This window comes from Sinocyclocheilus rhinocerous, unplaced genomic scaffold, assembly GCF_001515625.1.
Source record: "Sinocyclocheilus rhinocerous isolate Xijiao unplaced genomic scaffold, SAMN03320098_v1.1 scaffold320, whole genome shotgun sequence".
Taxonomy (NCBI): domain Eukaryota; kingdom Metazoa; phylum Chordata; class Actinopteri; order Cypriniformes; family Cyprinidae; genus Sinocyclocheilus; species Sinocyclocheilus rhinocerous.
In genome coordinates, this window is record NW_015638606.1 from 187,034 (window position 1) to 209,364 (window position 22,331).

At 38.0% G+C, this 22,331-nt stretch overlaps 2 protein-coding genes and 1 long non-coding RNA gene across 4 annotated transcripts in view; 2 read left to right on the plus strand and 1 right to left on the minus strand.

The window, feature by feature from the left end:
- LOC107749938 (A disintegrin and metalloproteinase with thrombospondin motifs 2-like) overlaps positions 1-4,539 on the plus strand; it is a 107,777-nt gene extending 103,238 nt beyond the window's left edge. Inside the window, exons 21-22 of the mRNA XM_016565188.1 lie at positions 480-554; positions 3,114-4,539. Coding sequence (XP_016420674.1) covers positions 480-554; positions 3,114-3,943 — 905 coding nt within the window. The 3' untranslated portion in view covers positions 3,944-4,539. The remainder of the gene's footprint in view (positions 1-479; positions 555-3,113) is intronic.
- Positions 4,540-4,921: 382 nt separating this feature from the next.
- Positions 4,922-8,666, minus strand: LOC107749912 (uncharacterized). The gene is made up of 3 exons (XR_001641099.1): positions 8,530-8,666; positions 7,170-7,288; positions 4,922-5,485 (listed from the first exon to the last, which is right to left on the minus strand). It is a non-coding gene; the product is annotated as an uncharacterized LOC107749912 (long non-coding RNA).
- A 6,692-nt stretch (positions 8,667-15,358) lies between these two features.
- Positions 15,359-20,144, plus strand: LOC107749913 (uncharacterized). 2 transcript variants are annotated; one of them, XM_016565140.1, is made up of 4 exons: positions 15,359-15,476; positions 16,351-16,477; positions 16,753-16,813; positions 19,221-20,144. In XM_016565140.1, the coding sequence occupies exon 4, from the start codon at positions 19,223-19,225 to the stop codon at positions 20,036-20,038; it is 816 nt and encodes a 271-aa protein (XP_016420626.1). In that variant the 5' UTR covers positions 15,359-15,476; positions 16,351-16,477; positions 16,753-16,813; positions 19,221-19,222; the 3' UTR covers positions 20,039-20,144. The 2 variants fall into 2 exon arrangements, with proteins under 2 accessions (XP_016420626.1, XP_016420625.1); XM_016565139.1 differs by lacking the exon at positions 16,753-16,813.
- The last annotated feature ends 2,187 nt before the right edge of the window (positions 20,145-22,331 follow it).

Genomic DNA, 22,331 nt, shown 5'->3' on the forward strand with positions numbered 1-22,331 from the left:
GTTTGAATCATCAGTGGCAAATTCTTTAAATATGAAAACGTACTTAGAGTCTGTGAGTCAGAACAGCAGGCCTCTTTTGGAAGGCCGAACAAAGTATTTTCGCTTTCGCAATGAAACACAAAGCGTCTTCACAACATGGCGGTGGCAGCAACAATAAAGTTATGCCGTCTTTCTTTGCGTGAACATTTGGGCGGTGTTATGCAAATCTTCCCACACAGTGACGTAGACATGTGGGGGTGTTTAAACGAGGCGTTTTAGGAGGGCGTGGACGAGTCTTAACTTTTATAAAGAATATCTCTTTGGGTTTGAGACTTTAGTCTTTGCAACTTTAGGGATCTTATCTATTCACGAATAGCTTGTAACACTCCAAAGAGAAAGGAAAACTTGAAATCGCATCATATGACCCCTTTAAGACTCTTTCAAAACCAAAATAACATAATGTTATAAATAATGTTCTTAAATCCTCTCTTAACTCCCAGATGACAGAGGGAATTTCCTCATCCAGTGGCTCTCCAGAGCAAACCCCGAGTTCCCAGCTCCGAAGATCTCCTCAAGTAAACGATCCATCTCCAGTCATCAGCCTGCTGTGTACTGCATGGCCGCTCTTTCCTGGACCCTGCCTCTCTCTCTTATGCTATGGCTCTGTTACACTCTGTCCTGACCGCTTCTCTGTCCCTCTCAGAATCTTAACTTTTCCTTCATCCGAGGGAATTCTTCAGGCTATTTCTTTCCTCCGCACTTGTTCGCTCTGTATGTGATCTTATACAGGGCTGAGGGCTAAACACGGCCTAAAATTGCATTGAAAGAGGGCAGTAAGTGCCTGTGCAGAAGAAGCCTTGTTTTGAGAAGCCGTGATGGTTGTGCTACTTCAGGCAATATGGATATGATTGTTGTAACGACTTCCAGGGTGAATCATTTAACAAACTCCTCTGTGCGAGGGAGTTGGTCCGGTACTGTCGGTAACTGGAGCATTTCAGTCAGTTTGTCAATTAAATACATATATATAAGAGCATATAATGAGCATAAAGAATATATCACTAAAATGACAATGTGGGCCATAATTTTAATTTATTTTGACTGTTAAAGGTCATGTATTTTTGTATATATTTTCTTGAAAAATGGTTTAAGAACTCAGTATATAGAAGGAATCATGAAAAAGCAACTTTTACGGAGCAATTCATTATTTTTTACTCATTTTTTTCTATATGATGACATGAAAAGACTAGAATGGTAAGGTGATGCAGGCTTTAACACTCACATATTTATTTTATAAATCAGTTGCGTGTCGATGTTTGACATCCTTTTAAAGGATAAAAAATACCTCATGCTTCTGCGTGTTTGTTTTCCACTCACATCAGACATTTTTGCCTTATTTTAGGTTAAAGGGATGCAGGTTTACGTTTGCATGCCCACCAAATTTCGAAAAGAGGCAGCTAAAGAAAAGAACAACAACAAATATGGATGTTTACAGCTAAGCAAGTGTAGACAGTTGCTGCTCCTCAGATCTTCGGTTATATCATGGTCTCTCACTGCTGTTGCTGTATGATTGTTGTTAGTCTGTGGAAAGATGAAGCTATAGCGATGCAGACAATGTCTAACGGCCTTTTTTAAAAACTATACAGCAATTATGTGTATATATTAAATTACGTTGAACATACTTAGTAACGTTAATAACATATTCAATGACTGTTATCTCTTACACCAGTAACAAAAGTAATATATTGTATTTATCTATGTATTTTGACCTTACAGGCCATGTTTCCTTGCCTGGAAAGTAATGATTTGAGATATGTATACAGTATATATCATGTTTAAAACAGTATTTAAGGTTATGATATTTTAAAGGATTATAAAGTATATGATTGTGTGTGTGTGTGTGTGTGTGTGCGCGCGCACGTGCGTGCGTGAGGTCCTATTTTAATGGGAATGGCTGTTCATCTGAGTAACTGAAATAAATGTGACAGGGTCCAGACTGATAACCCTCCTTTATTTATCACACAAGACTTCAATACGAGCTTTACAAATAAAAGCACTAACGGTAGCATTTGTTTAGAGTGTTCTTCTAGCCCGTTCTGGAATTACATATTCAAAGCACCTTGCATCTGGACTTATTAGTAATTAAAACTGGTTTAAACTGATATCAAATGGAGTGTTGAAGGCAGCGTTTGGCCTGTAGTCAGATCTCTGCTGAATTCTGGCTCCTGTAGGTCTTATTTGTCACGGCTCTTTCATTCCAGAGCGTAGCATTTCCTTACATTACGTGCAGTTACATTACGTGATTGTTTAAATCTAATACAGGATGTGCCATTTCCATTTTTTAGAACTATATTCCTCAAAATTGTCTGTTTTTCAATGGATTTGATGGTGTTGAGATGTTTTACCAAAGTGTTTACTAAACTGTGAATGGTGTGACAATTCAAAGCAGTTTACATTGTACTGAGAAAAGTTGTATGTGTTGTCTTGTACATGCTCTATATTTGACAGGAAGTCTCTATGTAACTAATGTGGTTTCTTGTCGGCTGTGTTTATGGGAATAAAGGGTCAAGTAATATATTGAATACTTAAATCCTCTGAATTTGTGCTCTATAATTTTATGTTGCTGGTTTGCTCAGACTGCATTTCACATTTTCCACTTTTCTTAGTGTTCTGCTTTGTTCATTTTAATATTTCATTATTGTTTTCTTGTTATTATATTATATTATTTTCATATTATAATATTTACACACACACACACACACACATACATACATACACACTGCCACACACATAAAAAATACAGAAAAAACAGTAATATTTTGAAATATTACGATTTAAAATAATGATTTTCTATTTTAATATATTTAAAAATGTATACACGACAGTGTGTGTGTGTGTGTGTGTGTGTATATATATATATATATTCTTATAAAAATATTTTTTTATTTCCTATTATTATATTGAAGTCGCTAACGATCTGCCAGGGTGCATGCATGCTTCTTTCATTTTTATATTTTTTACATTATTAATATTTTAATTTTCTTATCTTATTTTTTCTAATTTCATTTGTATTATTTCCCATTATTGTATTGACATCACTAACTCCACACTGAGCATCCTGTTAATTTATCTTTCAGGATCCCGCTGTAAAGGAGACAAGTCTGTGTTCTGTCGGATGGAGGTTCTCAGTAAGTACTGCTCCAATCCGGGCTACAGGCAGATGTGCTGCAAGTCCTGCAACGAGGGCAACTACACCTCTGAATTCAACCTGACGAGACCCTGGATGTACACCATTGTCGCCCCTCCCATAACTCCCACCGCAACGGCTCCTGTTCTCACAACACAGCTGTATAGAACTTCACAGAAGCCTGGCACAACAATCACAGCATCATTCAGCAGATGGAGAAACATCAGCACTGAGCCCACATCTTGGGGCTACACATCCACTGTGAACCCAATAACCCTAAAACCAGGAACCACAGTCCCTTTCACCATTGGTTCTGTCACTGTGCACACTAAGCATCCCAGCACACTCGACTACGAAGAGGAAACCAGCACCCCGTTCTACGAGGACGAAACCTGGAGCGATATCTCAACTGAACACTTCTCAGAATCTGAATCATCAGAGTTTGTAGAGCCTTGGCCAACCACTCCACAATATACAAGCACACTTGAGAATAAAAACATCGGGACAACGTTTGTGACAACGCTGCAGCCTAATGTTACTGCAACAAGCCCTCCTGCCATAATCAGTCTCCATCGGTCAGAAGACAAGAAGGAGAATAACTCCATCGACGTGTCCTACAGGATTGCCAGTCCAAACGAAGTTGCACTCAACCACTTTGTCCCCAGAAAGCGAGTGTCGTTCCGTGAGAAAACGCATAATAAAAGAATTCAAGAGCTCCTTGCAGAGAAAAGACAACAAGACTTCCTGCTTCAAAGACTGAAACGAAAACCAGGAGACTGATACATTTCCTTTATCCCTGTGGTATTTTGTGAGTATATTTTTAAGTGGTTTTACGGCCTCTACACTCTTTCTTGGCATTTGCAATATTTTTACAGGAAATAACCTCAGATCTCAATCTTTCATGTAGTATCTGTTCAAGGCATCTGATCGGAAAGAAAAATGACCCTATAAGGCCTTTTTTTTTTTTTGAGGATGACATTTTCCTAGGGGTTTACCACATTTGGCTATTTTATTGGGGTGAATACAGGGGCGTAAGAAGCTGTCTGTTGTGAAGGTCTGACAGTTTAAGCTTAAAACGATTTTTCTAGTCCTCTACAATTGTTGTACATGATCCCAATGAGATCTTGGGTAAAAGAGTCATGGCACACTGTGTGATGTTAGCAGTCAGACTGTATGATACACATCCAGGATTTTGGTCCCAGTGGTGCTGTTGACAGCATATACGAGTGGTCACCGCACAGCTGCAACAAAATTTCACCGCCAGAACTTCATTGGAGGCTGAGAATCGTGAAGCGAAGAAATCATCTGATGGTGAATACACGTCATGCAAAAAGCTCACATTTTGTGCTACAGAAATTGTATGATCCCGAAATTAGGTGGCATAATATATAATTTTTTTTTTTTTTTTTTTTTAAAAATTTTGCATGTAATTACCCAAATAAGTACTAAGTAATATTCTGAGTAATATTAATTAACTACATGTACCTGCTATAGGGTTAAGTTTAGGGTTTGGTAAGGTTATGGCTTAGTTTAGGGTACCTGCATAATTATATATAATTTACTGTTATTACTATAGTAAGTATATGTGACATAGCTATGCCACCTTAAAATAAAGTTACTAATACTACTAGTATTATTATTGAATAGTTGCTTTTTGTTGAATGTGACATGTCTTTATCTTTTGATTTATGTAAATTTAATTCATTTGTATTAATTAATCATTTTGAATACTAATAAAATAATAAAAAGTCATGTTGTTAGTCGTTATTGTCTCACCTTTAAAGGTTTATTGACCCTTCTGAAAACAAAATTAAATCAGCTGGTTTGCTGATCATTGATGGTCTGGTTTGTTGGTTTTAGATGAGTTTTGGTCAACTGGTGAGGACCAGCTAAACCAGCTGAATACCATCTTGACCAGACTGGGAGACCAGCTAGACCAGCTTAAACTAGACCTGCTAAAAAGCTGGTTTAATGTGTGTGTTTTTTTTCATCAAATAGAATGATTTTTCAACATCTGGTTTATCTTGTCTAAACTTTTCAAGTCAACTTGCTTTAAATCTTCATTGCATTACCGTTTATATCAAGCTAACTCCCCAAGCCCATGGATCCTGTGAGAAGTTGCGGTCACATTAGCCAAAATTCAGCTAATATAGTGTAGCGATGTATGAAGCACAGGTCACACAGAGAAGACACTTTCAAACCAAGCAGCTTTCTGTTGATCAGTGTGGTGAATCCGTGTGTCCAGCTTGGGAAATGGGGAAATTTCACCACAACACGGAATTCCAGATTGCGTTGATTCCTATTGAAATGACTGGATTTCACCTGTGAAAATTCGCAGAACAATGGTATTTGACTGCATCTTAAATGTGACTGCACCTCAACTCTACATATTACGAACCTTATGTTGAAAAATCGTGTTCAGAAATATTCTGCTAAATGAACAAATGTAAATCAGCTATATACAGAATAATGGAATGTAAACCACTTCTAGCTTGAGCAATATGCTGAATAAACAGCAAGACGCATCGCAGCAGGCAAATATGTCGCAATGTTTACATGGGAAAAAACAACACAGATGGACGCAAGTGTGAACGACCTATTAGGACAGGGGTGCTCAATCCTGTTCCTGGAGATCTACCTGTCTGCAGAGTTCAGATCCAACCCTGATTCAACACACCTGTCTGTAATTATCAAGTGCCTCTGAAGATCTTAGTTAGCTGGTTCATTTGTGTTTGATCAGGGTTGGAGCTGAACTTTGCAAGAGTGTAGATCTTCAGGAACAGGATTGGGCACCCCTGCATTAGGATGATTGCTGTGGGATTGCTGACATTTTGAAACAAAATATTAATTCTGTAACCACATGACTATTTCTTGCAAAAAAAACTTATCTGGCTTCTATCTTAATAAATGCACAGATTTGAATCCCTTCGTAAAGGTTGTAAATATGAACAAGAATTTATGTTTTGTATTTATTGAAGTACATGTGTTTTCTTCCACAGCCATTTTGTGTTTATCAGACCACTTTGTGCTTTTTGTGCATGCGGCATGAGTGACAATCCTACACGTATCCAAGAGCCAGTACTATGATATCTCCTCCGCATTCCAAGCACTGTACTTGAGAAATCAGAGTATTTTAAAAATGCAGTGCACGTCTGCATTCTTCATTTATGACTGTCTACATTCTTGATTCAAGGGGTACAAGTGGACGTCTACATTCTTGATTCATCACATTCTTCACTTAATAAAGCTGCAAATGAACTAACAGTGTTGGTCTTATTCCAGCTATTTAAAAAAAAAAAAAAAGGTTTGGAGAAGTGATTTTAAGAAGAAACAAACTGATGGCCACAAGATGGCAGTGCTTCTCTCATCAGTTTTTTTTTTCGGTCTGATGTGAGTAGTCTTTATCTTAATCTCTCAAAGTTTCACCTTCCTGGAGTATTTGTCTCAATGTACTTACTGCTTAAACTGCCATTAAGATGGTCACATACAGATTAGTTTTGTATGTAGAACAACAGTTTATATGTATATATATATATATATATATATATATATATATATATTGAGCCGCTGTATAGTTGCAGATGGCAGTTTAGTGTCATTTTGTTTTAACTACATTGTTTTTACTAATGTTTTCCTACTATTGGGTGGTGAAGGTCTCAAAGTTGCTGTTTTCTGATTAAAACAACCTTGTGTCTTTAGACAAATGAAATGATGAAGGCCTGGCAAAAATAGCTTGCCTATTTTGTGCTGCAAAGTCAACATTACTATCAAAGTTTCAGTGCTGCTGGCTATAATACACTTTAGATTTTTTATAATAGGCACATGCTTTAATAATAAATGTTGTCAAATGTGTACATACACTACGTATATAACAATAATCGCATAGCCTACTGAAGTTAAATAATAGGACTAGGCAGTTAAACCCTGAAATATTGTAGCATTTTATAACCATAATGCAGCCAACATTGGGATTCTTACAGATTAGTAATGTGTGTAATAAACTGACCTTGTAATTGTGCACATAACGTAGGGGGCATCTTAAAAATGTCCTTTACCAGAGCTGCCCCGTGGCATATGTTTATATGTCAATTTCCTCATAGCCTTTGTATCAGATGACTGTCTTATCTATGTGGAAAACACAAACAGTACCAAAATAAACCTTATCTGCATATAAAAGATAAAAACTGAGGTCTCATAGCAAACACTAAACTGGACATATAAAAATGTTTTTCATTTATAAAGCTCTAAAAACCATACTGACTGATGTTTTATTGCATTTCCTGCAAATATGGAAAAAATAAAGGGTCTCAATTAAATATGTGCAGTGTCACATGGTTAGTGCAAATAGTCACATGACCAGAGCAGTTTAATTCTGGTTTGCACCATGAGATGATGATGGCTGCATCAAAGCTCCAAAACGAAAGGCTAGTAAAGTATGTTAACATAAAGATATGACAAAGATTTTTGGACCACAATATCTTCAAGGTGTCTAGTATTAATATATGAATTCACATATATTCAGTTTTGTTGAGTGTGGTCATAGAACGAGTAAATACGTTGACGGTCACAATAGTGGGATAACAGTGAATTTAGGTATACAATATAAATCCAATTGCAGTTGTTAGTGAAGGCTGCACTAAAATGTTGCAATGACAAAATATTACACTAAATTAAAAGTTGAAATGTTACAAATAAGTTACAATATTGATGTTGTAATACTGGTAGCACTAATATAAAAAGTTGATCATATATTTTACAATAAAGTAACAATTTTGAAATACGTTGATGGTTGTTCTTTTTGTCTTCTATCTCAGTATTCTTAACAGTGTTGTATAAGGTTTTTTTATGCATAATAGTAACCTTGAATGTTATCAAACAGTATAAAATAGCTGGGCAATTTTTATGACTGCAGAAATAGGCCTATGTTAATTCAGTGTACATGTTATCCCACCGGTCACAATTGTGACCGACCATAAAATAAAATTTCAAAAAATAACTTGATTATTTCAAAGGGTTACTAATGACACATCATTTGGATATTTTCATGTCTGGGAAAAAAATTGGGATTAAACAAAACTTAAGGATAAAATCACAGCGGCTTCCTTCAGAGTATGCATGGCTCATAACCAGTTATAAATATAAACAAAAATGATAAAAAATGGTTAAAGAGCACACTATTTACATGTTTTAAATTGTAGCTTGTTAATTGAGTACATCATTTTGTATGGATCCTCCTTATCTGCATATAGAACATCAACAGGAATATTCTGACGTGCTTCCAACTCCCATACAGTATATACAGAACATTTACAACAAACAAATCCATTCATGTCATCCAATCAATATTTCATGCCTATATGTCTTACCACAGAAAGCAGCACTGAAACTTTAATGGTCACTCCATTGCGTGTCCTGCTCTGTTGAAGTTGACTTTGTCTTAAAATTTCCTGAATAATTCAACAGATAAAAACCTTGGAGGCCGTATTCTATCTCCCTTCGACCAACGCACACTTCTGCACTTCTGGTGGCGTTTTATATAACCGCATTATATAAGAGTTACTTAAAATGAACCCTGAATACAACTGGCAAACTAATGGTGTTTTTTTAGGGCAAATTGCTATCTGTGCTCATGTGAAGTAACATGCTGTTGTGTAATTTTACTGTTTGTGTGTCATGTTAGCTTTGAAATGCTGTGACCAAATCACATTAGATCTCTTTTAAGATGTGTTAGAAGCTGTCTGCAACACAAAGAATTAGATTTAGGATATTTGCATGTTAAAATTAGATTATTAAATCAACCGTGCCAACCTCAAAATCTAACAAAATGACTTTTAAAATGTACAAATTGTCAACAAATTGGGGCACATTTTCTTTTATTGCATGAAGAAGGTGACTCCTAACATCTCTGAGACATCCTGGAGTCATTTCTTCACTAACAGGAATGGACAGACTTCACCCTCAGCCAGGCCATGCAAGTTGTAGATGAGTTTGTTTCTTCAGCAGAACAGATTTGGAGAAATTTAGCATAACATTACTTGCTTTCCAACTGATCCTCTGCAGTGAATGGGTGGCGTCAGAATGAGAGTCCAAACGGCTGATAAAAACATCACAATAATCCACAAGTAGTCAACACAACCTTGATGGCCTGCAGACAAGGACATTTTCAGGAAATTTTCATTTTGGGTTAAACTATTTCTTTAATGTTATCGAAAGGCCACTGGAATATGAAACTGCAGGTCCTGTTCTTTAGTGTCAAGTGATAAAATAAAATCTAAGCTTGATTTAGTTGCATTCTCTTTGTACGTTTTTTGGTGCCCTCAAAATATTCACATGTGAGTGAGTGAAGTGACATGTGGCCAAGTATGGTGACCCATACTCGGAATTAGTGCTCTGCATTTATCCCATCCAAAGCGCACACACACAGCAGTGAACACACACACACCGTGAACACACACCCGGAGCAGTGGGCAGCCATTTATGCTGCGGCGCCCGGGGAGCAGTTGGGGGTTCGGTGCCTTGCTCAAGGGCACCTCAGTCGTGGTATTGAAGGTGGGAGAGAGCGCTGTACATTCACTCCCCCCACCTACAATCCCTGCCGGTACGAGACTCGAACCCGCAACCTTTGGGTTACGAGTCCGACTCTCTAACCATTAGGCCACGACTTCCCCCCCCCATGCATCGAATATATGTGCTAAAAGTTCACACATTAACTATGAACTTTTCTTGCACTTTTTTGTGAAATGTTGTCCAAGGTGGAGTCACAGTATGTCACTATGCAGTGTTTACTAATAACAATATTCTCAACTTCATACTTCCTATTTTGCTAAATTTCCATTTTTGTTCTCAGTAGTGGTACCATATTCACATTTTTGTGCTAATCAAGTTAATTTTAATGTGAAAAGTTCTGTAATTAAAATGAATGCTATAGGGAGAGGTACTGTGGCATCATCTTATGATTCTTGCTCTTTAAGGTAATGTCAGATGTGAATGTTCAGTATTTGAGTTCTGGTTACAATGTTATCACTTTAATTATCCCTGATAGTCATGAGAATATATTACATATTTTTTCTTAAGTTAAGACCTGCAAAGTTCAGTGCTCTAAATGAGATCCTAACTGAAACTGCCATGATTATTAAATGGATAATCTGAGTTAGGTAGTTTCTGTAAATAAATAAATCTTAAGAAGATTTTAAGAAGAAAGAGTTTAAAGGGGTCATATGATGCAATTTAAATTTTTCCTTTCTCTTTGGCAAAAATGCAGACATGGTTTTATGTTCAAGCGGCGCGATGCAACGCAGCGCGTAAAAAGACAGTAAAAGTCATTATAATCCGTAATTATGTCCCCACTGGATGCAACAAATGCCTCGTTTGTAATGGGTTTTCATGTTTTTGTGTCGTTGCTCCGGCCGGACACGGCATCAACAGTATGTGTGGGGCGTAACATTTCCGTCTCACGCTTGAGGTATTCGGCCAACACAATGCACTGGATAGCTGGCCAATCACAGCACACCTCGCTTTTTCAGACCGATGAGCTTTGTAAAAATCGACGCGTTTCAGAAAGGCGGGGCATAGAGGAGAAACAATAATGTACAGTATATGGAAAATAATGTGTTTTTTGAACCTTAAACCGCATAAACACATTTCATTACACCAAATACACAAAATAATGTTCTTTTTAGCAACATCATATGGCCCCTTTAAGAAGAAAGGTGATTGGGCTCTACGTGAAGGTTGTACAACCTTGCGAAGGTGTTAGGTGTTGCCCAGCCCGCAGCTCTGCAGTTGTCTGCCAGAGAGGCGCCAAAACCAAAGCCCAGGAGAAAGCCACACTCCGGGTGGAGTGAGCTCTCACCCCCATGGGGCACGGCTCGCCTTGGAATTGGTACACCAAGGTGATGGCATCCACTATCCAGTGGGCCAACCTCAGCTTGGAGACAGCCTTCCCTTTCTGCTGGCCTCCATAACAGACAAAGAGCTGCTCTGAGCTTCTGAAGCTCCGGGTGCGGTCCACATATATGCGCAGTGCTTGTACACGACATAGCAATGGCAAGGCTGGATCTGCCTCCTCCAGGGGCAGAGCTTGAAGGCTCACCACCTGGTCCCAGAAAGGAGTGGTGGGAACCTTGGGCATGTATCCAGGCCGGGGTCTTAGGACAACGTGAGAGTAGGCCGGCCCGAACACAAAGCACTCTTCACTTACCGAAAATGCTCGAAGGTCCCCGACCCTCTTGATGGAAGTGAGCGCGGTCAGGAGTGCTGTCTTAAGAGACAGGATCTTAAGCTCAACTGACTCAAGCTGCTTAAAGGGATCCGTCTGAAGTCCAGCCAGGACAAGAGAGAGATCCCAGAAGGGCATGAAGGAACCTGATGACCAGGTCATGCTTTCCCAGGGACCGGCCATCCACTGCCTTGTGATGCACTGTGATAGCAGCAACAAAAACTTTCAAGGTGGAGGGTGACAGCCTACGCTCCAACCTTTCTTGCAGAAAACAAAGCACGACTCTTCTGGGCATCTTCTGGGGTCACGACTCTTCTGGGCATCTTCTGGGGAACACTAGTTAGTGAACAGACTCCACTTCAAGGCATAAGCTCTCTTGGTAGAGGGAGCTCTGGCTGGAGGTTCCACAGGTCTGGATGAGGGTGCCATATGGTGCTCAGCTGGAACCGCCGCAGAGCCAGAAGCACTGCCAACAACTTCAGGCAATTGATGTGCCAAAGCATTCAAGGCCCCATCCAGGACCCTTAGGATGCCTGTCCTGGAGGCATCTGTCGTGACAACAAAATGCCGGGAAACTTGTTCTAAGAGCACCCTGGCCCATAGAAAAGCAAGGTCTGACCAGGGGTTGAATGTGCGGCAACACATCGCCGTGATAACGTCACAATGTGTGCCACAGCGCTATGCCCATCTCGGGACTCGGCTGTGTAACCAGCTGAGGTGGTCTCATATGAAGCAATCCGAGCGGCGTGACTAAGGTTGCGGATGGCAAACATCACAGGAATCACACGTAGGACACGGGGATCGATGTTCAAAACCGGACAGAGAACTCAAAACAGGAAACACCTTAAATAGCTACACAAGACATGATGAGGGGAAAATGAGAAACACCTGTGATCAATAAACATAATAGGAACAGGAAACAGGAAGGACCAAATATGGGCATGGACATAACCTGGAGCACGTGGGGGAGCAAAACACACATGAAACACGGAACAGAGTCTGACATATAAGTTAAAATAAATAATGCTTTGCAATTGCAAACACAAAGCCAAAACAGTGAATTTTTTTTCGGACATGCATTTATGTACAAACATACCAATTTATTGTACAGACTTTCTTTAAATAAAATCTAAAATTCAGGCTTATATTTTAAAAACAGTAATTTAAAAACTATTGGTAAGCTAAGTCATACAACCAATGCATATTATTAATCACACATGGGTTATTGCAAAGTTTGTTTTGAGAGATTGTTCATAATAGATTGTGATTATTAAAATAAATACCGGTGACAAGGGCTTGTGTTTGATATGATATAGGTATGTTATGATGGGCAAACAGATCATTAATAACATTACATGACACATTATTCATTTAAACACTTTCTTCTAGGAAAGAACTGTTATATAATTTGTTTTGTAAAACTAAAATAAATGTTATTGGTGGTAAACAATGTGAATCTGTTCACCAATTTGCAAAAATAAGTGCAAAGAGGAGATTTCTGAGCCACTAGCGACACCGAAAGAAATAGCAGACAGTTTCAAACAGGTTTCCTATTTCCCATGTTTATTATTAGTCAAATAAACAGTTAGTCCCGCCCCTAAACTCACGGTTGGCCCAATGTTCATACATCTGGCCGTTCAAACAGGTTGTAATGTTTTAATAGAGCTATGGTGATGCTTTGTATAACCTACAAAAAATTCTATTTTACAGTTGTCTCTGCATATTAAGCAGAAAGTATATTAAAAGTGAAAATGACATGGATTAGCTTTAAATCTGATCTTGGCCTCTTGGAGCAAATGGGAGCAATCATCATACGTGATTCAGTTCTGTGCTGGAAATGAAAGGAACGTGTGAGTCTCTTCAGTGCTGAGTGGCTGTCAGCACGAGATGGCTAAATGAGTATGAGAATATATCAGCTCGGTGTGACTGCAGTTCACTGAGGGCAACACAGTTCATTCCTAGCATGATTGGCACACATGTTGCCATGGTTTTCTGCACTATTACAGTCTTTATTTTAAAGCTCCATATTTCTTCTGTATTCCCTTGTCATTCATTTTGTCCTTCTTTCATTTGACTCAGGTCGACCTACCTAGCAAGAAGACTCTGTACCCTTGTCTTTCTGACTATTATTCTTGTTATTGGATTTATCTTTTTCTAATTCTCCTTCTCTCATCTTCCTCTTTTTGTCTTTCATTTCATATCCTCCAAAACAGCCTCTGGATATACTCACACACATAAATACTTACAAGTGGTCACAGGCACGAAGGCGCAGTTTTAATTTAACTGAGCTGAGTGTTCACTAAAAAAAACACACAGATTATTATTTCAAGTCATGAAACAGATCACAGATCATTATTATCAAGTCATTTCAAGTTCATTTTGATGCTGACAAGACCGAGAGTAGTGATTTCCGAATGGGTACATTTTTAACTGAATTGGTTTGACCAATTTAGACCATATTATTTGTGAGCAGTTGCTAACATAATAGGTGTGAATTATTGCATTGATCAGCCAATTACAGCACTGCCTCCTCTCATGTGACTTTTCATCTGTATTTCGCTCACCTTCCTTTAAAACATTGTCTGTTGGTGTCTTTTTTGAGGCACTAATTTCCAGTGGCATCGGTTTTCAATGAAGTTTTGATTTTCTGTGTTTATGAAAGCAGTCAGTTTGAACACTACTTCTTTATTAATGTTATTAATTAAAAGTTTAGGTGGTTAAAGGGATAATCCAGCTGAAAATGAAAATTCACTTATCCTTTACTCACTTTCACACCATCCCAGATGGACTTTCTTTCTTCAGATGAACACAAAGATTTTTTTTAGAAAATATTAGGTTTTTGGCCTGAGGTGATGGCTTTAGTTAAAACAATTTAAAATATTAGCATTTTTTCTAACACCTATTATTTCCCTTCAGAGGATTCATCAACTGTGGATGTATAGATTACTTTCATGTTATCTTCGTGTGGTTTTTGAAGCATCACACTTGCATATATGGACTCAGAGATGGATAATTTTTCTAAAAGTCTTTGTTTGTGTTTATCTGAAGAAAGAAAGTCATATACATGTAGGATGGTATGAGGGTGAGTAGAGAATTTTCATTTTTGAGTGGAGTATCCCTTTAAGAGGGCATTGCTTTCATAGAGATCTGTTCAAGTCCTGCATAATTACATTTACATTTTCTTTAAATTAGGTATCGGTGCACCTGGCCCAGTCCATCCTTGAGTCAGAGTTATTATAGTTAACAAATAAATAAATAAATAAATAATAAATAATACAAATTAAAAAACCACACAACAAAATTACTCAAACTTTAACTGAATTTAAAATGAAAACTGAAAACATAAAAACTAAAAATATATTCAAAATTGTGACGAGTGGGGCGGGGCCGAGAGCCGTGGGAATGGAGCGAGGCCGGTGGAGTAATTGATAATGAGCAACACCTGCACCACTCACTGGTCTCGAGTCTCACGGAGGAGCTCCGGAAGGATAAAAGGGAGGAGTGACGACAGTGTCGGAGGAGAGAGGACCAGGCCTGGATTTTATTTTGTGTTTTGTGTTTTGTGTGCGGCAGTCGTCCGCGAGGGGCTGCCGCTTTACTTTCGTTTTGTGTTTGTTTATTTTATTAAAATCTTTAAATGTTCGCCGGTTCCCGCCTCCTTCTTCCCGAACTACCAACTTTGTTACAAAAATATTAATAGTATCACAATGATACTAAAATAACACTGCCATGAGTGCTGTGAATTTATTCAAGCAGACTGAAAAGCTTCTCATTTGACCTCTGACCAGAAGTCAGATAAATGGAATGGATTATATTGTATTTAACAGGGCTGGTCTGTAAATTTGCTGATTTCCAAACTGCTCCACCTTCGAAACAACCTCCTCCCTCTTGACATGTCCCTCCCTTTCACTCCCTCTCTCTTTTTCTCACACCCTTCCTTGTCAGACAAACATTTTTTTAAGAGTGAACATGATGTTTGTGGCTTAAACAGGACAGTCTGCCTCTTATGAAGTCTATGTTGACAGCATCATCCGATAACAGCAACAGTTCACCCAACGAACGTGGAATATACAGAACAACAATCTACAATAACAGGTAAATGACTTGGCGCAATAAATTTGTCACATTTCAATCTGTGTATCCAGTAGGTTCACAGGCATATAAATTTACTAGGAAAATACAGTCCGTTTGGCTTGAGAAAGACTACTATGGAATATGTTGAGTTTTTCAGTCTATACGCACTTGTAAACATTTGAGGCACCATATGTGGGGAATCAACCCTTTACTGTGGCGTTGTTTGTTATATTGACACTCACAAGTTTACTGCCCTTTCCACTGAATGACAGCAATGTGAACATGATAAAAGGTCTTTGAGGGCTCAATATACCTGCAGATGGAGCAATATATAGCTGTACAAACAACTCTCTCCACTTAAGATAAGAACAACATTCAGTAAACCAAGGTCAAAAAATAGAGTTATATCTCTAAAATTAGTGATAAATTGACTTACTTATTTCCTTATTAAAAAATAAACAAATAAATAAAACCATGAGAGAGCAATGCAGGTTACCGGAAAAATTATATATGAATGATAAAACTGCTGATTTGATTTCAGGAATGAAAACAGAATGCTAACAAATGTATTTTTTAATAACAATATCCATCGAGTTCTTTTTTGTAAATGATAACAGATCTGGGGTGTGTTTTTCTCTTGTCTCTTTTTCCTTACACTGTCATACCAACTTCTTCCCCTTTCCTCTTTCTTTCTCCCCACCACATCAGTAAAATCCATTTTGCAAATGATTCTTTACAGCCACAGGGACGGGAATGAAGGTGCTATTTTTAGCACTGACCAAGGGAGGAGAGAGAGAGTGAGGCGCACGGCAGAGGGCGAGCAAGCAAACAGGCAAGAAGAGAGAAAGAGAGAGGGAGGGAGACGGGGGAGAAAATCATTATTTTTTGTGTGTAGCAGCAGTTGGAGGCTCTGAGCTGAGGCAGGGAGCGGAGGCAGCAGCAAGGAATAGGAGACGGGACAAGAGGAGTGGAAGAAGAAGAGAGCAACAGCAAAGCCAGGCAGACGGAGAGACCCCGCTCAGGTGGGACACGACACAAACCGCTGGCCTCAATAGAAACCAGAACGATGATTACATCCTATGTCAGGTCTTCACATATAACACAGTTCCAATTTTATTTTCAAAATAGATTATGAATCTATTGTAGGCTCTGATTCATGAGGATTAAGGCCAGAGATTCTTTGAATGTCATCAATTGTTGTCAGAAATGGCCATCCACGCCAGATGTCCGTCATAATGGGTTGTGTTAGACAGACCGGCTTTGATTTTGAAGTATATTGTGTTTTTTCCCTTCATAGATTGGCATACGAGCATTCAAGGGTTGGGAAAATCCAAACAGGTTTAGGCGGCAAGAATCAGGTAGGGAAGGGTGGGAATCGGTGCTGGTTTGTATACATTGGTCTGCCACAATAAAGAGGGGTGTTCAGATGATTTGGGCATGTGGCGGTGGGGGCGTAGGGAGGAGCTGGTTCATAGTGTGCGTGTGCGTGTGCGTGTCCGTGTGCGTGTGTGTTTGTGTGTGTGTGTGTGTCTGTGTATGTGCTTTCCAATAGCTATGAAATCTGAGCACAGCCTGGGATGTGATGGGAAGAGGCGTTGCCATGGAGACTGGGCTTGCACGTATTCCTGTAACCAATCCCTCCCATTATATACATTGATTTTTGGCATTTACTGTACAGTGCATCAATAAGGAATGATCGGGCAGGTAATAACAACTCCAAAAATTATGCTGTTTAATTATGAATGGAGCAATAATGTGGGTCATTAATGTCAAAATCAACAAAAGAAGACTAGAGGTCTGTGAGTGAAAGTATATGTATTCTGGCATCTGTTGGTAACACTTTATAATTAGGTTAACATTACAATTTGTTAACATTAGTTAACTACATTAGTTAACATGAGATATCAATGAAAAACAGTTTTAATGCATTTATTAATTTTAGATAATGTTAATTTCAACATTTACTAGTGCATTCTTAAAATTAAAATTTTTATTTTTTAATATTATTTATTGGACCCAAGTTAACATGAACAATTAGGAGTTGTATTTTTGTTAACTAATGTTTAAAAAGACAAATACTGTAACAAATGTATTGCTCATTGTTAGTTAATGCATTAACTAGTGTTAACTAATGGGTAAAGTGTTACCAAATAATTTTGTATCCTGGTTGCGAATTGCAAATATATGTGTTGTTACGGTTCCCTGGAGAAAATGGTTTTGTTCGGAGGTTGCGCTTTCCTAGATCAGGAGAATTAGTATATGTATTCTGGCATCTGTTGGTAACACTTTATAATTAGGTTAACATTACAATTTGTTAACATTAGTTAACTACATTAGTTAACATGAGATAACAATGAAAAACAGTTTTAATGCATTTATTAATTTTAGATAATGTTAATTTCAACATTTACTAGTGCATTCTTAAAATTAAATTTTTTATTTTTTAATATTATTTATTGGACCCAAGTTAACATGAACAATTAGGAGTTGTATTTTTGTTAACTAATGTTTAAAAAGACAAATACTGTAACAAATGTATTGCTCATTGTTAGTTAATGCATTAACTAGTGTTAACTAATGGGTAAAGTGTTACCAAATAATTTTGTATCCTGGTTGCGAATTGCAAATATATGTGTTGTTACGGTTCCCTGGAGAAAATGGTTTTGTTCGGAGGTTGCGCTTTCCTAGATCAGGAGAATTAATGGAGTTTCAGTTATGTTTCATGAATCTACTTAAATTGTCTAAAATGCCTGAAGAGAAATCGAAACAGTAAGAGGATATATAATAATAATGTTAATACCATAGACCAGACCATTTGATCTTAGACGAATTTGGTGAGGAATATTTGAGTTAACATATCATGAGTGATTCCATTCTTAAGCATATCATATATGAATAATAATTTATAGTAAATTATGATAATTAACAATATTATATACAATTATTTAATATTTATAAAAAAATTAAAATATATTGTATATTTTAAATATATACTTTAATAAATTGCATCTGTTCTTTTTGATGGTGGTGTATTTGTTGCATTTTATTTGTGATTTCAATGGAACAGTTTTCAGAGAGATGAGAAGTGGTCTACGACACGATATGTGGAGGCAGCGCTCCGTGCTGAATATTGCTGCTGTATGCGTATGCTGCCTATGACTGGTCTGCAACTGATTTGAGGAAAGAATAACACTTAATGTAACAAACTTTAATGTTTTGAACAAGTTAATTGCTGATTTTTAAGGGGCTGAGATGAAAAGGACAAAACCTTTCTGTTTCTAGGGAGAAAGGTCTGATAATCAAGAGACTTTATGTGAGGTCACATTTTAAGACACTTTTAAGACCACTCTCCATTTTACTCTCCATTAATCTCATTGCTTAAACAACTGATGTATTTAAGAAACTGAAACACTTTGCAATAAGGTTTCATTTGCTAATATTAGTTAACTATGTTAGTTAACATGACCTAACAATACTTCTAAAGCATTTATTAATCTTAGTTCATATTAACTTTATCATTTACTAATACATTATTAAGTCAAAAGTCGTATCTGTTAATACAATTTAATGGACTTGAGCTAATATGAACTAACGTTTTTTTCTAACTAATGTTAATTAATACTTTAGAAAATGTATTGCTCATTGTATAGTTAATGTTAACTAAAGGGCTCTTATTGTAAATAATTATCAAGAAACCTTAGGTATGATTTTTCTTTCCCATCATTTACATATCTATTTAATAGCACACTATTTCCCCTTTTACAGTCATGCGTCCCAGGTCCAGATTACTGGCTAAACGCGGCCTTCCCACCATCAGGGAGGGCTATGAAGAGCTGGTGCAGGACCTGAACCAGACCAACAACCAACACACCACCACACAAGACTACTTCCTTTCTATCTGCCATCTGGCCCGGCCCACCTTTCCTCTGCATGAGCCCGATTGTGACATCCTCTCCATCGGCCCTTTGGATTCTCCAAAGCCCTGCCTACGACTGCAACGCCTGCGTCAGCATCTGCAGCCTCCGCAGCCCCACACCTCCACAAGCAGCGACCAGACTGTTGAACAAGCCCATAAAGAGAAAGAGACCACCAGATCTGCTCCGTCAGAACCGCTGCAGGCCCAGGCTGCCCCAGAGGAGGACAACGGATGCAGAGGTGACATCCCAGGCCCCGCAGATCCGCTGGAGTACCTCTACAGCCACAGAGGTGTGCTAGCGCACTCCACCAGAAGGGGCAGCATTCCCCCGCGTCGACCACGCAGCGACACCTTCCCATGCTGTTCCTCGGCGCCTGATGTCCAGCGGAAAAGCAGCTGCCCAGAGCTTTGTCTGCCTGAGACGGTCCCTGCGGTGACGGTCCTGCAGCGGTCGCCACTCAGCAGGAAGAAGCTGGATGAAGGCAGCCTGGCTGCACGCAGTTGCACTCCCAACAAGCTCGACGGCACCCCTGCTGGTTGGAGGGGAAAGAGCAGTCGTTGCATGGACAAACAGACTATAGTGTCCCACTGGATCTCAGAGTGCCGCAGCGCATGGAAGGAAGCCCGCATTCGCGCATGCATGCTGCCCGTCATTGCCGAGAAGTAATCTACGCCTGCGAAAATCTCTTTCCAGTGAGGTTGAATATCATGTAGAGTAACGTGGATTATTGTGGAATTATGACTTTGCACTTCAGGTTTATATGCATATACATTTTTTTATGTATTTTTAAATTTGTGACCCTATAGATGGTGCCGTGTCGATACCACACCATAGTGTAGAGATACAGTGAATGTCAATGATGACTGAGTCAGTCCAGTAATGATCCAGTCGTGATCAATAAATGCATTGATTGTTGGATGCCTTTAGCATTGTTTGGTGAGGTTTAAAAAATAAAAAACATCATCAAAATTGCAGTTCTAATATACGAAACTCAGTGTAGTTTAAAGGATACAGCAATGCATAATATTCACAGATAAGAATCTTACTGCATGTGTCCACAACTATATTTGACTGGGAAGACCCAGGTTTTAACAAATTTGCATATTAGGCAGCTACTGTGATGCAGAATGAATATGTCATGCTTCCTTGTAATATTATCAAACATCTGATGACATTTCCAAGATTTTTTGGGAAACAGGTTCAGAAAACAATCTAACTAGGATTAGGATGCATTTCCACCATGGATATGTTCAGAGATATTATGTCCAACTGTTATTTCTATATTAATGTCTCAAGCAAGTGCTTCTTTATTCACATTAATAGAGGTAGGTATTTCACAACAGAATGGCTAAGGAAGCAAGCTATAATAATTCACTCCCACCTTCTGACAACAAAGACAAAATGAGTCATGTTGAAAACGGCGATCGTGTTTGTTTTCTGGCCCTTGTTTTGCAATTTAAAATAAAATGGAGCATGGTATAACAGCTTGCAAGCACAAAAATCAGCTTTAGAGTGAACTGGATAGTCCGGTTGGAGGATAAATGATTAAATGTCCTGGTTAAGAATCACCGTTGTTCAACAACAGATCTGACCTACATCATTTTGATATTCAGAACTATGGCAAAAGGCCAATGTAGAACTGCGTTGTTATCATGTTAGACTGTTTGTACACACCCAGAAAATCCTGTTCTCTCTGCTTTGATTTGGTGTTTCAGTATTTTAAGATCGTCTTACTGTTAAAAGATTAATTAGTATGGTTGCATGTGAATTTGTAAATTATTTTCTATTATGCATATGACATTTCCTTAAATTCTTATTATGTATGTAATGATTTCAGAGAAACGGTATATTACACTATATGAGAAAAGGAAATTTGTTGTTTGTAAATTTTCAGCAACCTTGTACTTTTTTTTCACTTTTTTAAATTAATAAAATGTCTGTGTTTTATGTATGAATTCTGTGTGTTTTATCCCCCTGTTCCATCAAGTATATTAAAAATTACAATGAGTCTTCTAAGAAAATTAGTAGTCTATTCCATTAGCTGTAATGTTGACCAGACAAAATCTATTAACTTGATGACTTTTGGAATCTATTATTTATATAAATGTTATTGATCCATGGAAAAAAGTTAATGAACATTATGGTTTAGCATAATGCCCTCTAAAGGTGCAAACTACTGTAATTTCACATTTAAATTTTTTACAGTGATAAGAAGCTTCAGTTTAGGTATTTATTTGAAATAATATTCGTATATTCAACATTCGTAAAGGCAACAACACAGATCATCATATACAGTTTCAGTTCTTTTAATTTGTAACATCATAGTAGATATTTGGAATATTTCATGTGCTTTGAAAATTAATAAACTGTTTATGATGTAATGTTATGCCATAATTTTAAGATATGTACTGTATGTTGTTATTTTGTATATGTGCTATGAATTTTTTATCTCATACGGTATAAATAAGGTTTATATCAGGCGTTAACAGTGATTAAAAACTACAAATGTAAATGGGGGCCGGGCCGGGGTGGGGTGCTATAACCATTCAAGCTTATTTGATTAGAGAAAACAACTATCCCACCTACCTTGTGTAAGCTATGTCACCCCCACCAAACACCAACACACTACACAACACCCTCCACCCTCGATGTGCTCCCAAATCTGGTCAGATACAGTTATTTACCTGCTGACCGGGATGGGTTAGGGCCGTTTTTTTCTATGTGAACATGATAGACAGATGTGTTTGAATGTTGCGCTCGTGCCTTTTGCAGCATCTGGCAGTACATATCATTCTAAAAATGCTATGCTCACAGTCTAACTTTTAAACTAGACAAAAAGTTTGTCAAGACAAACTTCGATGTTGGCTTGAAAATGCCTGGCCATAAGTAGTTTTAAAAGCTAAAAGCTTGAAGGTGATTATCGGTGCGTTCCAAACGGGATATATCGCTCTCCGAAGGG

What these genes read in the sequence shown, in the direction of transcription:
- LOC107749913 (XM_016565140.1), top strand. Translation starts at nt 19,223, where the DNA reads ATGCGTCCCAGGTCCAGATTACTGGCTAAACGCGGCCTTCCCACCATC.